General features: G+C 46.3%; 1 protein-coding gene across 5 annotated transcripts in view; it reads left to right on the top strand.

Annotated features, from left to right (window-relative positions):
• Positions 1-18,112, top strand: part of LOC119378124 (potassium channel subfamily T member 1) — a 613,885-nt gene that overhangs the window by 283,826 nt on the left and 311,947 nt on the right. Inside the window, exon 1 of one of the 5 annotated variants that reach the window (XM_049415517.1) lies at positions 8,248-8,640. The exons of the other annotated variants lie outside the window; for them this stretch is intronic. Within the exon in view, the coding sequence (XP_049271474.1) occupies positions 8,570-8,640 (71 nt within the window). The 5' untranslated portion in view covers positions 8,248-8,569. Of the gene's footprint in view, positions 1-8,247; positions 8,641-18,112 lie in introns of those variants that run through there. 5 annotated transcript variants of the gene reach the window in all.

Raw genomic sequence — 18,112 nt, 5'->3', positions numbered from 1 at the left:
CGCAAACGCAACAAGGGCGCATGTCACAAGGACAAAGGGATAAGCGCGCGTGCTCACAAATATCGGCTATGCACATTGTTTTTATTAAGTGCGTGTTCAATACAACACGCTTCTTATTTTATCTTTAGTACGTGTTGATGCTACGCCTAAAGAATTGCCGTATTTGCGCGATTCTAGCGCGCCGCCGGTTGCAACGCGCAGGTAATTTTACATTAGGAAGGCTGAACTAAAAGCAACTTAATACTGATTTCGCTTTTGAGCCCGATTGTAACGCGCGCACATATTTGAGGGCTACATTTGCGAAAAAAAAGGGCTCGTTACAATCGTGCAAATGCGGCATCACTTCTTGCCTAAAGGTCACCGAGACGCGGTAATAATATAAAGAAAGCACTGCCTAGGACTCTCGCAGAAGTCTTGACGCCTGACGTGACAGACGCTGGAGGAGTGAGCGCACGTGCGCGCGTGTTTTGCGCTCCAAAACGCGACGCTCGCATCGAAATCATACGGAAGAGCCCGAGACAAAAGGGCCGCGGCGAGTCGCGCATCCATCCGTGCGGCCGCAGGAAGACACGCGCACGCTCCCACACAGTCGAAATCACCTGCGGCATTAGCCAGCACTGGCGGCATTGCAACTCGGCTCGTGAATAATGAAGCCGGCCAGGAGGACGGATCCGCGCCCGCCCATGAGATCAGTAATCCGACAGCCGGAATGCGCGCCACGGGACGGGTCTGCCGGCTCTAGGGCTGCCATCCGTCCGCTCACCCCTGCCATTCACGGGGCTTGAGTTGTGATTATGGCGAAAGGACGGGCACGTCGCGCGTAATTAGCGCTCCGCTGCGACGCCGCGCCAGCTTTTTGATGAGCGCGCATAGAACGAATGGAACGTCACGTTGCAGGGGATAATGTAGCACACTAGCGTTTCGCACCAAAGGTCACGAAATCGGAGCATTTTTCTTTCCTGCTTTTGCCGCCGTCGTCGCCGTTGTTGTGAGTTGTGGTTGCGCATGCCATACTTGATCGATCGAAAGCGCAAGACGCTTACTTTTGAGGTGCTTCCGAGTACTGAAAAGGAAAGCCCACCCGCTTCGCACGCAGCGTCACGTCGTGTTTACCGGTATACTGGGCTGGTAAGAACAAACTAGCTTAAAACGGGAAAGTAAAGTTTTAACAAATTTCTCAAAGCAAGTTTGCTGAAGGTTATAGAAACTCTTGAAATACATAGAATGTCAACAAGGATGACATTTCTGTAAGGCGCTAAACACTTCAGAAAATAGGTGGACGTTGACGGCCGGTGGTTTATTGGGCGTCTTTCCAGCACTAGTTCCGTTTGGTAAAAGTGTCAGTACCTGTGCAATGAAATACAGTTTCGACAACGAAATAATGAAGATGACACGGACAGAACACGAAGGTGACATGGACAGACGTAAATGTATATACTTTTGTGCCACCAAACCGAAAAAAATGTGCTTCCCCCGAATGAGCTAAGTGGTGGGGCAGAGCACGCTTTACAGGAGGAAAGTCATTCAATGAGATTTTTGTTGTAAAACATCGAAGCCGGTTCTATTTGTTACATGTACGCAATTTTATGCGGTGAAGGCAGTCACAAACTGGCGCCGTGTTTCATTACATGCTCAATTTCTAAATACGGCGAATGCACGTCGAAATCATGGAAAGTTTTACTGGCCGTATCTCAGCTTTTTCCCAGATGTCACTTCGGCCCCCTCACCGCCGTCGCCATGCCTATTTTGTCGACTCTTTAAGGACAGTGACGGGATAGTTATGCCTTTAATCGTATCAACTACGACGTATATGCGTTCTGGGGAAAGGCTGGTCTACTTAAGCCCCAGGACGATGCGCCCAAGAGTAGTAAAACGTCGTCGTTAGCGCTGCCCGTAAAATATGGATCGGTTTAAAAAAGGTACTAACCAGATGCCTCGCTGAGAGATACCGCGACACACCGGGCACAGTGTGGCAAAGTACTGAAGCACTGACACACGTGGGATATTGAACTGTGTCAAGAAAAAGCGGAATTTCTATTTTAAAAGATTTTAATATCATTCCATTGGTTGGCCGTAGCGCCGCTGTAGGTATGATACGTCTCTAAAATGTCAGAACTATTTCGTTAGACTTCCTTCGCAGTCGTATTATGTGCTGGTGGCAGAACTTTACCTTTAGGAGTAAATATCATGCTACGTAGCAGGAGTCGCAGAAGGTGGTGCATCTGGCTTAGCGCAGCGGGTATCGAAGTGACAATAAATGTGACTTTCGTTGGGCCTTTATTAGGTTGCGCTCTGGCAAAAGATTCTCTATGTAAGTTTCGCTTGCCCCTCATAATAATAATTGTTGGGGTTTATCGTCTCAAAACCGCGATATGATTATGAGAGACGCCGTAGTGGAGGGCTCCGGAAATTTAAACCGCCTGGGATTTTTTAACATGCACCTAAATCTAACCACACGGGCCTCAAGCATTTTCGCCTCCACCGAAAATGCGGGCGCCGCGGCCGGGATTTGATCCCGCGACCTGCGGGTCAGCTGTCGATCACCGTAACCACTAGACCACCGTGGCGGGTCCGCGGTTGCCCCTCAAGACGCTAATTATGCAAACAGCGGCCGATAGATTGAACACCCTCTTAACCTTGCATCCTCGTAAGCCTGTCGTGTTCAGCCTCTAAAGTAACGTAGATTCAATTTCAAGCTTTCGTCTGACCACTGAGAGAGCACGTGCAATAAAAGCAATATACGAGGGTCGCATAAACTTGTCGAAGCCTTGAGACGCCTCGCTGCAAGTCGTCCATATCTCAAGGGGAGCCGCGCCGCAAAGCGCCTTCGAGCTAATACAAGTCTGAGGAAAGCTCCAGGAGATCCCTGATCCGGCGCCAGCCACTTGCTCGAATAGAACAATATTTATAGTAGCAAGCTTTACAGACAAGTTTAAGGCGTGCTTCGCATTTCGTGTCTATCACACAACCAGCGGTGCCACTCTGTCGCAGATGTTTCTCGCCTGCGTAGTAATCCTTTCTTCTGCAGCGCATGACGGGGTCGGTATCTCAGAAAAACATGTCGGTACGTAGACTGTACACTCATTCAAGGGTTTCTCGCGTCTTCTATGCACGGTGAGCGAAAATAATGATAGAGAGACAGCATGATCTCGCCTTGGCTGTCGAAATGTTTCGTACTCCTACACCTGAGTTTTACAGGAAATGGTTCCATAGCGTGTGCTTTCATGCAGTTGCTGTGCATACTTCAAGTGACGCAGACATCGAAGTGAGACAGCGAATACGACTGGCTTCTTCCATCCTATTTCCTACTCTATCTGTCCTTTTCGCGTCATTTCTGTTTCCAATATGTTCCACTAGCGGAGCAGGACGACAACAACAGGACAAATTGAACGATGTTTTCTGTCACTGACGGTCTCGTCAACATTACCCCCCCCCCCTTTTTTTTTTCTTGTATCCTTTAAGACGCACGTTTTCAAAAACTGGCAAATTAAAACAGTAAGACAAAGGCAATAAAGCTTTGTGCGCAACGTGTTTAAAGTGTATATAACGTGTGACAGAAGAGACCAAACCGACGATTGAAACATAACATTCATGCTTTAGTCGCATCTTATGAAATGCTTCGCAGCGGCCCACAAAACAACATATCCGGGGGTGTGCAGGACTCTATGTGTACATACGCCAGCAGTACGCACGTGCAGACAGAGATGAGATTGGCGTGCACCGTGAAGTGCTCGCTGCGTCTTCAGTACTTGAAGCTGAGCTCCGTTCAGCTTTAAGTACTGAGGTATACAATGGCAACCAGAAAGACAAAAAAAAGAATCTTGCGCTCATGACCGTTATAGAAGCGATGGAATTGTAGCACGTCGCAGTGCAGTAAAAGAGGCACGCTGGTAGAGTGCTGAGGTGTACACATTTCTCAAATTCGAGGATAATGTGGCACGCATATGTGGCGTGAAAAAAAAAGCAGTGGTTGTCCAGCAATGGAACCGGACTTGAAAAGATTGCGGCATATATTCGCGGTCACTTAAACACTGTTTCAGATAACAGAGAGCTTTAGTGCCGGGGTCCCCACGTGGTTCTACCTGTTTCCGCACAGGAGCGTCGCGTACCCCATTTTTGCTGCAGCAGCTGGCAGTCGTCACATTACCTGTCATTTCGTTATTCATTTACGCTTCACTTAGCGAGACGATACGTCGTGGTAAACATCTGTGATAAATTACGCGGAATCGTTCTTTATTCCGCGACAGTGCAACGTTTATTACCGGCCATAACGTATACGGCGCTTCTAATGGCCCACTCAGAATATCTGTTGTGTCGCGGGAATAACAGCCGCTAACATTCTGCCACCGTGTATATTATAAGTACGAATTCACTAAGAGGAATGAAACGTCTCCGCGCCTTATCTATCATACCATTTGCCTCCAGACAAACACACCAGCACGATCAATGGGTTGTGATGATTGCATACGGGAACTTTTAACTCGGTGGACTGCACACTGGCTTACCTATTAATGGCGGTTTTTGTTTCAGTACATTCGTTTTTTTTCCACCTGTGTACGATGGCGGAAGCAGCTCGCTGACTTTCTTGTGAGCGCATGCGGCAGACCAGTTCAGAAAATGTATGAGTGTTTGACGTTTCATGATAATAATTATCGAGTGTAATGTGTTCAAGCTCGGCAAATAAAAAAAATCGTTGAGGGGTTATTCAAAGCAGCGCATTTGGTGTTCTCTGCTTTGTTTCACGAAACCGTTCACCTAACGGCGATTAATGAATAATTAATCTCTTAGAGATATTTTCATTAGATCCATATGACGGCACTGTTACGGATTGGCCTTCTCTGCTGTTCTTACCTCGAACCACGCAAAACACACTGGGCGCAGCTTTAGCAGCTCTAAGTGTAGTTTTCCAAACGCCGTAGCAATTCCTCTGGCTGCTAGACTTATTTCGCTGCGCTCTCAGCACTCGATGTGGCCGCGAATGGACTGCATAGGGTTCTTTTGGGCACTACTAAGTCTGCAGTATTGACATTGCTTTCTGATAAGTACTGACATCATTTATGACGAATCTACTGCGTCGTGATTTTTTTTCTTTATTTGTGAGATACTCCGTCGAGAAAAAACGCAGACGCCCGGTAATAACCGCCAGAAAATAAAATGGAATAAAATAAAATGAGTATCTAGAGGCCCTGTGCTTACTTTTGCATTAAGCTGCATAATGAAACGTTGATTCACACTATCCTTCCATCTTGGTCAAGAAAAAACAAAAGGGGATTCAGCAGCAACACTTTGCTTCTCGGTTCTTTTTTCCGTTAACTTTCCTGGTGTAATGTAGAATCCGTAACCAGGCCTGCAGCTTCGTTCATTAACGCGTCGTCGTAAGCCCCCTCCGCTGTACCGCTACTTCACGCGCCTGTTTTTCATGGTTAAGCCGCTAACAGGCTGCCAGAGTTTAGTTCCGCAATATCAGCCTCTTCCTGTTAGGCGACTATTGACGCATATTGCGCCCGTCTGTGTTGAATTCAACTAGAGAGCTGAACTTCTTTGTTGCTTCCCCACTCCTACCCTCCTCACCCTAAACCTTGAAACAAAAAGAAAATTCTGGTGTTTCACGTGTCAAAACTACAATCTCATCGTATGGAGCAAGTTCTAAATAGAGACTGCAGATTGACCTGGACACTTGAACTTCTTTAACGCGGATCCTCAATCAAAATTTGCCTACGGCATCCGGTATTGTACCAACGACGTCGAGCTCAGCAGCGCAACTCCATAGTTTGGAGCCGGGCCCGTATTATATATACAAGAACCTTTCTAAAGTCAATCGAGCTCTATTCAGAGTTGTGGGACATGTGAGGACAAGCTCGACGAATAGTCATTGTTCACAGAAACAAGACCAGCGCCCTTACTGGCTAAAGCAATAGAGATAACTTAATTAAGTGAACTTGATCTGACTTGCGAACGTCTTTTTTTTTTTAACTAGATTGTCGCAGAGCTCAGAAATGGCGCCGTTCTTTCACTGCCGCGTGGGCCACCACGCAAGCGACTTATCCTTAGTGATTCGCTTAAGTAAGACTGAGGGGGCTATAAATGCGGGAGCTGGTTTATTTTAGGAGACCTTCGTGTACAGATATACGATCGTGATGATTGAAAATAACGACACCCGCCGTCGTGGATTAGCGCATGTGAGGTCGCGCTGGTAAGTAAGAGGGCGCGGGTTTGATCCCCGGACACGGCGCCCGCATTTCGACGGGGTCAAAGTTAAAAAAAAACGTTTTTGTAAATACATTTAGGTAGAGAGAGAGATAAGAGGGAAAGACAGGGAAATGGCCTGCAATTACATCTCCTTTGCTACTCTACACTAAGAGGAAGGGAAAAATTAACACGTATAATGCTCCCATTCTCGCCTTCAGTTTTTTTTTGTATGTGTCTGTGTGTGTTAGATTTAGGTGCATGCTAAAAAACCTTAGGTGGCCAACTTGTTCTGCAGTACACCATTACGGCGTGCCTCGCAATCATGGTCGTGGTTTTCGCGCTCAAAACCTTAAAATTTAATAAATTTTGATATTTAACATTGAGACAACGAGAGCAGTGTGACTGAAAAATTAATGGTGCATGTTACATCGTAATCTGGACTCACTGATGAAATAATCCGGCTAATTGACGTGCCCTTTATGTCTCTCTTTCATGTACAATAATGTTATGATTGTTTCCTGTTTCACCGGATGCAGTGTCACACATTTTTTAGAACATGAAAGTTACCGAAACGTGGCGTTGCACATTGGCAATTCAAACCAAAAGGTCATGAGGACTTAGGATCAGCCATTATCTGGAAACGATTTCACAACGCTCCTTGTTAGTAAAGTCTATTTGACGCTGTCCGAACGGGCCATTAGGGTGGTAGTGGCTGTTGGTTCTCAACAAAGCGTTACCTTTCGTTCACTTTTCATACATACATACATACATACATACATACATACATACATACATACATACATACATACATACATACATACATACATACATACATACATACATACATACATACATACATACATACATACATACATACATACATACATACATACATACGGGTGATTAAATGAATATCACAGAGTAAGGGTGTGTTTTGTCGCCTGCACACAAACTCGAACTATGATAATATGAGTGTATCAGGGTAAGCACGAGTTAGCTACATAACATTTTTTTACAGACGGTGCAGAAGTCGAATGATTTCCTTTTATTTTCTCTCTTTCTCTCGCTTTTGCATTTTTAATGGAATCCGTGGATTATTGAGCATCAGCATATCTTGAAACCACTGACAGTTAAAATTTGATTTGCTGCGCGTTTGCCATATGTAAGCGTTATATACGACTGAGCGCCTCGTCGCATTCGAGAATACCGCCAGTGAAGTTGGACGGCAGTTCCGCCGTGTTATGTGTAGCACATCGCACTGCGGTAATTGTAAGCGGAGGTATATTAGTGCCCACTGGCAGCGATGCCGAGGGAAGTTCTGGCGAATGCGGGCGGATGCGGGGTCCTGAGGACGCTTTCCGGCGCGCGTCGCTAGGTGCGCCCTACTCGCATCAGCGTTAGAGCAGGGAGAGAGTGGGAGAATTGGGGTGAACGAGAGGGAGCGTACTTCCACTCCTGGCCCGTAGCGCGCGAAAAGCCGGGGTCCGGGCTCCGAATGGCACGAGGGAGTGAGAGAGGGCGAAGAGAAGCGGCTAGCACCAAAGTCGGAGGCGGAGAGTAGAAAGAAGGAGAGGAGGAAACGAGGGGAAGCGCTTCTGCCGCGGTGCCCGGTGCCAGTCCGCGTCTCGCGCTCAACCCGGGTCCGCCGGGGTGCCGGCTTCGCTCGCGCGCGGCCCCGCTTGTCAGGCGTCCGACCGCCGCCCCCTTCACTACAGGGACCACTCACACGCGCGCATCTCTGCACATTCACACCTTTGCATACTTCGACTGACTTTTGGTCTTCGTTACCGCGGCTCGTTACCGCGGCTTTTTCGTGTGTACGTCTCCATCTACATACTGCATCGGTCAGACGAGCTAAATAGAAGGTAGTGCGACCGGCACTTTGTTCCTGTTTCTTGGCCTCGCTCCTTCCTACATCACCTGCTCACTGCTCGTCCGCTGTCACGACACTGATCAAGCCGCTGCCCCTACCTCAAAAACCAAGCAGCTGATCACGTCCAAGGAGCATCATTCCCCCTTCTGCCGACTCGTCAATCTTCCGGAAGTGCACAGAATCAGCTGCTCGTTCGCCCTGATATATCCAGTTCGCTACTTCCGTCTTCGCAATCGCTTGTTGATCTTATCATTTCCGTCTATCTCGTGAATGGACTTCGTCATCGGCGCGTTATTTGTTCGTCCTTTTCCTATGTAAACGAGAACACTTGTTGACAGATTCGTTAAGCGACCACCTACGTAGTTGTCTCCGCGCAGCGTGTTAGTTAAGACTTTTAAAGAAAAAGTGTTTAGCTTTATCCACTACACGTCGTTCCTGTTTACGAACTGACCGTCGTCACCGCTCGTGTTTATCTTGAGTGTGCGAGAGCCGCGACTTCCGGAGATCATGGGCACAATGGATCGCAGCATGTCCCAAGATGGCGTGGGATTACGGGCCATCGCACGTTCTGAAGAAAGGTAAGCGCCAAATCCCAGACTGGCCTTGCAGCCTGCAGCCGCGGTGTTTCACCAGCGATTGAAGCACCGCGGTTTCTGAGCGCAATCTGAATGCATGTGGCCGGGAGCGCGACATTTGCCGCAGACGCGGTGTTTCGAATCAGATGCTGCCTGTGCGAAGGGACGATATGTATCCGAACAGTAATAAAATATATAACGGGTCTATCAGCGCAGCGTCATGTGGAAAAAAAAATAAAGGACAACAAAAAAAGTCAGCTGTTCGTAACAGCTGATTTTCTTAACGCAAGAGAATCAGAATCTCGATAAAGATTCATAACCGCGGAACAAGGTTTGTTGTTATCGTGGCATAAAAGTAAAAAAAAAGACAAGGGGGAAATTCAGGGAACCAGAAATGTAAGTTCTGCAGGATCCCTTGATCGTTCTCACCCTATTTGCACTTCCTTGCACGGTCACATAACGAAAGATGCCTCAGGATGTGCACGACGTTTTTACTTCCTACCCTGCTTAAACGTATACAACTCCAGTACTGGTCCGTACGATATTGTGAACCAGAATGGGAGCTCAGTACAAGGAGCTTAGCGTTTGCCGAGTGTCTCTGGAGAAATTGGGACTGACTATATACTCAATGGTTGGGCCTTAATTAAACGTTCACTTCGGCACGTGTCTGTACTGAACTTCTAGAATAGAAAATGAACGCCAAAGTTCTGACGACTTTCACGCATGCCACTCGTGGTGTGCCTGACAACGTATAAACAAAGCAGTCAGGTTTAGAAAAGTCTCATAACAATGCAATCTATAAGTCGCCACGCGGAAGTCATCCTTTAAAGGAAGTTGGTTGTCGGGCAGTATATATTCGCACAAAGTTTTTCAGACCGACACGCGTTGATTCAATCGTATCCAGGTCTAGGGAGAACAGCTCTGCGAGCACGGGGTTTGCATCTTGACTAAATTCATGGGCGCCTTGCCTGTACGTATAGTTCACGAAGCACGCGAACGCATGCACTGCATTCTATAAAGAAGTACTATATTTGCCCTTTTATTTTGCATAAACACTAAAAAAGGTTCTTAGTAGGCAACTGAATCAACAGCTGTCACGCGCGTCACTATAACTTGACGTGATAAACTTGGCGTGGCTGTTAAAAGAAATTATGAGCAGCAAAACTAGAGTGCTACCTCCATATACCTTGCGCAACACACCTTGCGCAACCATAAATGAAAACAAAGAGAGATCAAGTGGAAAGCATCTTTCTGCTTGAGGGTTTTGCTATTTAAAACAGACGAAAGTCGGTGTTCTTTGCGTTGACATCGACTTTATTGCACTATTTGTAGGCGCTACGCGTTTTACAGTTATTCAAATAAGGTATACTTACACGCACTGCTTTTAGCGAAGTAAATTAGCATATATAAGCAAAAGCGATCGATATCTGCGTCCTGAAAAGCGAGGGAGAAATCTCGAAAGTTGTGCTCATCGATTTTTGTATGAGAACTTTCGCAAGCACGAGTTATTACCGTACAGAGATTCGGCGCGGCGAAATACCTGAACCAGTTGAACTTTCTAAAAAATATGCATTAGCGTCATTCCGAGTGCTATTTTACATTTTATTTAATTTTCTATTTTGTGTGCATGTTTCCTTGAGCAGGCACAAGTTTATTATGTAGCTGAACTATAATATAAGCGGTTGGCATCACTTATTATTCCAACCTCTCCTAAGCACACTTTTTTTTTCTTTAGAGGAAGGATGATAAAAAACGCCAGGCCTGCGCGGAAAGCGCAGCGCAGTCACAGCGAAAACAGGGAGAGCGGCATTTACTGAGCCCGTTGTAAACCCTTTTGGGGCTACTAATACAGGTACACTAGGAAGGTACCCACTACGCCATAAATCATAATTTTTGTGAAGTTGGGAAGCACCCACTACGCCATTATTCGTCATTCTACGCAGAAGCGAGGTACCAGCTACACATCTGTAAGGCATTATGTCCACTTTGTTGATGCGACGGCTGATGACGATGAATTAAGTCTGAGCTCTTTTGAATGGGTTGGAAGCTTTAAACGACCGACTAGGCTTTGTTAGATTTGTTAGAGTGAGCCATCCCATTTCGAATTTATTACTCAGGAAAGAGTAGACATAAAAGCAGAGAAAGCAAAGCAAAAAAAAAACCATATCAACGTGAACTAACACGTCACAAACACACGTGTGCCATCAGGAACATAAAATGCACAATCCAGCATTATAACGGTGTCGTATAACGCTGGCGTGTCATATCACGAACAGCCGTCATGTCGAGTCCTTGATCACTCGAAAACGCGTAAGTACGTTCCGTACTTTAGTATGCACCGTCCGTTACTTGCCGTGTTGGGAAGTGGTGGTGGTGAGTCAAGCAACAGTACCGGAAATAACATCAGCAAAAACGTAGAAGGAGAATCCTAAGTGATGTAAATAAAAGAGGAAGTAATAAAAAGACAACGGAACGTCAATAAACACAGGATATGTGGCATTATGGAAAAATGAAAATGATCAGAGATTTCATGAAACGTGTACAAAATGCCTATGCGTTTTTCGCCGATGTTTCACCCAAATATCCTTCGCACTGACAATGGTAACTGGCACCAGTCAATTTGTGTTGTAATATTTGTAATCTGCCTAGAAAAAAAAGTCCTCGTGAATCAGTCAGGCAACCATTCTGTTAATCCATTATTTCTTATTAATAATGTCACGTGTTCTTTATAGGCACAGAGAGAGAGAAATAGATGAAAAGGAAAAGGCAGGGAGGTTAACCTGGTGCGAGTGACCGGTTTGCTACCCTGCACAGGGGTGGGGATATAGGGGTCGGAAAGAGGACAGAGAGAGAGTGAGAAAACAAAACAAACAATGCACACATGCACACACATGCAGGACGTCCTATCAGAGCCGTTCTGAAAGACCGGTTGAACGCAGAAAGCACATTAGCGCCTGCACAGCCTTCTTCTGTGACGTTAAGTCCTGTCGGTGGCGCAGGAGTCTTTCTTCCGAAAGAGTTCGGTCGTCCAGTTTATCAAGCGCGTTGCAAAGCGTCTGTCTCTGCGAACAGTACTGTGGACAGTCACACAGAATATGTTGAATCGTTTCATCGCTTCCGCAGTGGTCACAAGCTGCGGTGTCGGTCATTCCTATGCGGAACGCGTACGCGTAGGTAAATGCGACACCCAACCATAACCTGTACAGAAGGGTAGCGTCATCTCGGGGAAGTCCTGGGGGAATGTGAAGGCTGAGAGTTGGGTCTAGGGCATATAGTCGTGCATGCTGGAAGGCACAGAGTGTTCTTAAGCCGCCAGGAGTTTCCAGAAAACCCCTCGTATGTACGGTAGAAATAGTTCTTAGTAACAAATTCACACATTCCGATAAGGAAAAGAACGTTGATGGGAACAACTTATATACCACAAATCGACATATTTTAGAAATGCGCCACTTGGAGGTGACAGTCGGCAGACAGGTCTCTACAGATGACTGGGCTCTCCCCTGGTACTTCCCACTTTTGGAGATCAATGTGAATTGAAGATGGCACGTTGCTTGTTGCACACACTTTGCCACACAATGCTGCGTTTGTGGTTATATTTTTCTTGTCAAGAGTTCAAGGAGTGGTCAGTCTCGCTGGACATCGTATAATTAAGCTATATATTCCGCAGTGACTACGGAACCAGCTCAATTAGTCGTCTCTCCTTTGTTGTACCTTGACTTGGTCCGAGACGTCTCGTCACTTCAACTATAATATAGTTAATAAGTGCCAAGTATGCTGTACTAGGTGTGCAGTGACGCTATCGAGGCTAGTTTCCTTGTATATACAGACAGAATAGCGATAAGCCACTCTCTTTCTCGATCAGTTGCTCGAAAAAAGTACTGTAGATGCCGCAAATCGTACATTATAACGGCGTACGTACACGTTACGTGAATGTCCCTACACTTGGTAATGCCTTAGGAAGCCCGTATTAGCTTTGAAACGTGTTATAAACCCTTTATATTCTTGCTCGTGAAGCATTCTCCCAACTTGCAGCCGTAATTTATGCAATACGACTTCAATACGTATCGGCATAACTACAGTGTGACTGCACAACAAACATACGTAACAGATTGCTATGATTTTTTTTACTTTATCTTGTCAATATCACGCCGAAGCACTGTTTTTGTACCCTTTCTTGTACTGACGACTTCATATTCTTCTACTTTTTACTAAATGTTAAAAAAAGTAAAATCTTGCCACAACTATAGTGCCGGCTATCCTAAATTCATACAGATATAAGAAAACAGAGAGACAACAGTAACAACAAACAATAATCTTCATCTGAAGCCCTTCGCAAGTGGAATAAATTGTGTTTTGCGGTCCTGTCGGTGGGTCCTTTCCGGCACATGCGATCCAGCCGCGCCATCGAGCCGCTCCATAACTGGGCACCATAAGAGAATGGTTTCGGATCGAAATTCAAATGCGATCTCCTCCCTCGCAGTACGCGAAAATGTTTTATGCGTGACAGCCAAACAGACCGAACGCCGTCGGCCGTTCGTCTTTCATGCACAGACGACAGCGGCTTATGCAAAGTCGTCCACTTATATTCCAACTGGCCGCGCCTGCTTCTCCCAGCTAAAAATGCACTGCGCGTGTGCTTATAGGATCGTGTCGTATCCGTCGATGAATTCGAAACAAACAGCGTATTTATTGCGCGCCACTCCGCTTGTCTCAGCACTTAGCCCAGCCCCCCCAAAACGTGATCGCGCACTGGAGCTCCGCGGTATTGTTTAAAGGGGTCATGAACCACTTTTCCAAGTAATGATCTAATGACCTCAGTATCGGAGTGTACTGCCTCCCGAATCGACTGCCGCAAAAATTTCTCGAATCCGTCAAGAATCAGCGGAGTTACGGGGGTTTGGCGCACGCTCCCAGCGCTTTCTCTCTTTTCTCGTGCCGACGAGCGCACTGGAAGCTAGACAGGGAGGGATGGCATGGGGGAAAGAAGTTACGTCAGCGCGCGTCATGAAACGCGATCGCTCTCCCGCTGTGATTCGCTTGCGCGAGTGCGGTTACCGTGTACTGAGGAGTGCGGCGCCGGCAAGTGGCGGCACCCCGCGGCAAGAAGCGCATCTGATCCGAACGCCGCTCTCGATTTACGTCGGCTATCGGCCAATAAGCTTGCTATGTCTCTTGCGACGTAAACGGACAGATCCGCGACGTAAACGGACAGACGCCCCGCACCGACGAGAGTGAGAACCGGCCTCTGTTTAAAAGGGTGCCTGGGGAAACGGCAACTTCGCGCTCCGCTTGTGGCCATTACGCGGCGCGCACGACTGCAATATTTGGCTGAGCAGTTCATAGCCGTGTCAGCTTTCCGCAGGGTGTGTTTTTTCAACAAGCCCAAGGGGTGCTTCATGAGCCCTTTAAACAAAATGTATTATCAAACAACTAAGCGATCGGGTCTGCGCTTATTCTGAAGGTATCTTACTTTTCGTACTGCGGGGACGTATTTGTAGCTTATACCGTGTCGAACTGACGCGGAAACGTGTGGGCATAATTTCCGTGCTTTGCTTACGTGTGCGCGCATGCGCGTAATAAGTATACGACGAAAAGCCAACGCCGCACTCTTTCCATTATTATTTTCTTCGCACTAGGCATTCCATTTTCTACGCACGTGTCTTTTTTTTCCCTTTCAAGACCAGTCTCAACCACTGCAGACATTTCAGTCGCCAGATTTAAAAAAAAAGTTTATTTAAAAACTTGTGTATATATACGAGTTGTTGCTGCTATCGTGCATCAAGCTGAAAAAAAATGCAATGCTGTCTATGTGGATGAAAGCAAGCGTGAGACGTCAATGACCACCAGAACAAGCTTGCAATTTTTTTTTTGTATCGCTTTCAATGAAACAAACGAGATAGACGTTCAGGAGAAGATGGAGGTTTGAAGCGATTAGAAATCTTTGAAGAGGGAGTTTCGCTTGAGCCGACGTTTCCATGTACCTGTCTTCGTCAAGGCAGCGTTGACGAAGACAAGTCCTCTTGTCGAAACGTTGCCTCCTGCGACATTCCCAGTTCAATGACTTCTCATCATTACAATGAAAGAATTTGTAATGATTAAGGGACTAGTGTTTTAATTAATATAGCTACGCCGGATATGTCAACAACAGTTTTTACACTGGTAGAACACTCTAGAAAATCAATATTCATTGTTTGTGTTGCATTACCTTTTGCGGAGCTTTTTTTTCTGCGTTCCGAAGAAAGCCTGCGCAGGAAAGTCAAGCTGTTTCAGCAATTACGTGCAGCAGCAGGGCTGCTCTTAAACACTGACCCCCCCCCCCCCCCCCGCCGGACGAACGTATTTCACTCGTAACGCGCAATTCTTTTGATGCAGCTGTCACATTCACTGTCAATGTTGTCATTGTCGTTGTGTTTATACGCTTGCAATCGATAACTGACGCCGCGATTTTTGCAAGCTTGCTCACTGCTGTCGCAAACTGCAGGGCGCGATGATCACCGCTAGCAGGAATTTCGCCGCCATGCATAGCAAGACAAACGCCCTGCTAAAGTTGCGCACTCGCCAGGACAGGCAGGCATAGAATGCTTTTACATAGGCTAACTTTCTTAAACTGCGCAAGAAGACGAAGACACAAGTAAGAAAAACATTCAGAAACACCACGAGCGCTCGTGGTGTTTCTGAACGTTTTTCTTACTTGTGTCTTCGTCTTCTCGCGCAGTTTAAGAAAGTTTATCGCTATGAACCAACTAGCCTGCCAGGACGTATTACTGAAGTACATAGGCTAAATAAGTTTTTGCATAATTTTAGACACGAGCGAAGACACAGAAAGCAAATCGACCGCAGGGTTTTTTTTCTTTAAATTTTCTTTCCATCTTTTTTTAATGCGCCTACGCGTCCACTTCGGCACGGAGAGCTGCCCGGCCTCAAACGAACAGTTTCGTCGATACACTTTAAAGGTGTGTTACAGAAAACGTACATTCTTGCTGGCTGGGGAAACGAACGCTTCATGACCTGCAAAGTGGTGAGCCCTTTGCCCGCTGACAGCCACAGCGTTGTTCGGCAATCTTCTCTTCGTTGTTCTCGCCAGCAAACTTTGTTGCCGAACACCGCACGCTAAAAAAGAAAGAAAGAGTATGTTTCACTCTTTTCGGTGAGTGCTCCCTTGCCACGTACTACATAACTCTCTTTAAAAAGTCACGTTAACTCTCTTTTGAGTCCCACAACTCTCCTACGCGAGTGTAACAATCTCCGAAGGGAGTTCACGTGTCTCTTTAACGAGAGTGATATACTTAGCAAGTTAGGACTCACAAAAAAACGAGTCAGTCGTCTCTTGTTTTTTCTTAGATTGCACTGGAATTCGAATTAATGCCTCAGCGGCAGTGTGAAACGTGCGTATGATCGATGCGGGGTTTTCACGAACCCACGCAGACTGTACAACGACAACTGTGGGGGTCAGTGTCAGGCATTGCAGCAAGCCACAAGATGACAAAGAACGAAGGCGACGTTGAGTTCCATCTTCAAAGTTGTGTTTGCACACGAACGAGGAGACAGCTGCGCTTCGAAAGAACTACTACCACGACAAAAAAAATATATATCGCATAGAGCCCATCCGCGATGCTTGTCTAATTTAATCAAGAGCATTCGCGCAGCCCCCCTCACATTCGCATCTCTCATCCTTTTGATACATCTCGTGTATTTCTATTTTGTGAACGCGCGTGTTTGGAGTTAAATGAATGCTGCGGTTTCAAGTGCCGAAACCGCGATCTGATTACGTGGCGCTGCGCAGTTTAGATTAATACTGACACGCGAACTTGTTTGCCTTTCTTTTGGGTGACCGGGTTTCGCAGTCCAAGGCTCTTACGCGTGTTGTGGCTCGGGCACCCACGTTATACGCGTATGAAGAAATCAAATAAACTCTGGTTACACTTGTTATCTCTCGGCGCAGGCCGAGCGATACACGTGTAACCCGGGGTTTTGATTTAATCTAGGGTTGACCATGCGGAGTTATTTAACGCGCAACTGAATCTACATATTCCGCGCATTATAAGTGTGTCTGTAGGCGTAGAACTACCTCTTCGTTTCACCCTATTGCGCTGAACTACAGTATTTGAAACGTGGTTATAGCTTCACAGTACTTATGCTACTTACTTAGAAAACGAAAATTCCGGAGCGCGTTTAAGCTTTCGTTTATCTTTCTGTTTTTTTTTTTATTTCATTAGTTCAGAAAGCGATGCGACGGGGGTATTAGGCGTAAGAACTAGTTCATTTAATACAAATTGTCATTTTTGTGCATATCTTTGCATGCCTAGCCGCGGGCACCGCGGCAGCAATAACCGTTAGACAAATAAACTGTATTCCAATCAAATCCAATAAATTGTGCGGCACAGGCTGATTTTCAAGGCCACCCAAGTTTCTAATATAAGAATAATTGTTGGGGTTTAACGTACCAAAACCACGATACGATTATGAGAGACGCCGTAGTTAGGGGCTCCGGAAATTTCGACCATCTGGGGTTCGAAACGTGCACCTAAACCTAAGTTCACGTGCCTGTAGCATTCTCGCGCGCTCCATTGAAAATCCGGCCGCCGCGGCCGGGATTCGATACCGCGACCTGCGGGTCAGCAGTCCAGCACCATAACCACTAGACCACCTGTGGCGGGTGCACTGAGCTTTCTAATCTACTTAGCTCTGTATGTTTTCGTAAGAAAAAAAAAGACAAGAAAAAAACCACACAAGATTGCACAGTGACGTAGCTGTACCAATAACGCCTGGCGCATCTTTGCGATACTTCCTCTGTTTTCTCAACTTTTTCCACCTTCCAAAGTAGCGAGCGGTCTAATGATTAATCATCGTGCACAAAATACCACAGGTAAGAAATAGAATGTAACGGTCCGCCAAGAGATGCAAAGAAACTGTGAAATAATGCGGGAACACCTGTCTTCTGTTCTAAGCATAATTCTTTGTTGATAATTGCCTGATTTTGTCTGCGGATATCACGATTTATATACATCCCCAAAATGAACAAAAGTTGAGCGTACATCTAGATTTCGGAGGTTCTAGAATCAAATATTCGTGGCCGCATTCGATGCACTTCTTATATTCAGATTCTTGGAACAAGAAGAGGGGGGCAAGCCAAGTGGCGCGACGCGTGTCTTGACCACAGACCTCGAGTGGCAGCTCAAAGTGCCTGATTCCTACCGCCATGACTCTGCGGCTGTAGTGTCTTTATTATTGCGATAGCAATTATATGGACAGTCTCAGCTGGTTTTTGTCCGTCCCCGTCGCCGTCATGCACCGTATATGTATAAGTACATATATAAAAGCCCCAAAGAAAAATAATTTTAAAAAATGCTTCCGAAGCGCGGAATCGAACCACGGACCTCTCGCTCCTCAGCGCGTGACAGTAACCACTACGCCACGAAACGCAGATCTTTCAGATAGCGTTATATACACACCCTTTACCGCTGGCCGGAGTCAG

Source organism: Rhipicephalus sanguineus, chromosome 1 (assembly GCF_013339695.2).
Source record: "Rhipicephalus sanguineus isolate Rsan-2018 chromosome 1, BIME_Rsan_1.4, whole genome shotgun sequence".
Lineage (NCBI taxonomy): Eukaryota > Metazoa > Arthropoda > Arachnida > Ixodida > Ixodidae > Rhipicephalus > Rhipicephalus sanguineus.
Note: the sequence above shows the minus strand (reverse complement) of the source record. Positions and strands in the feature narration are given on the sequence as shown.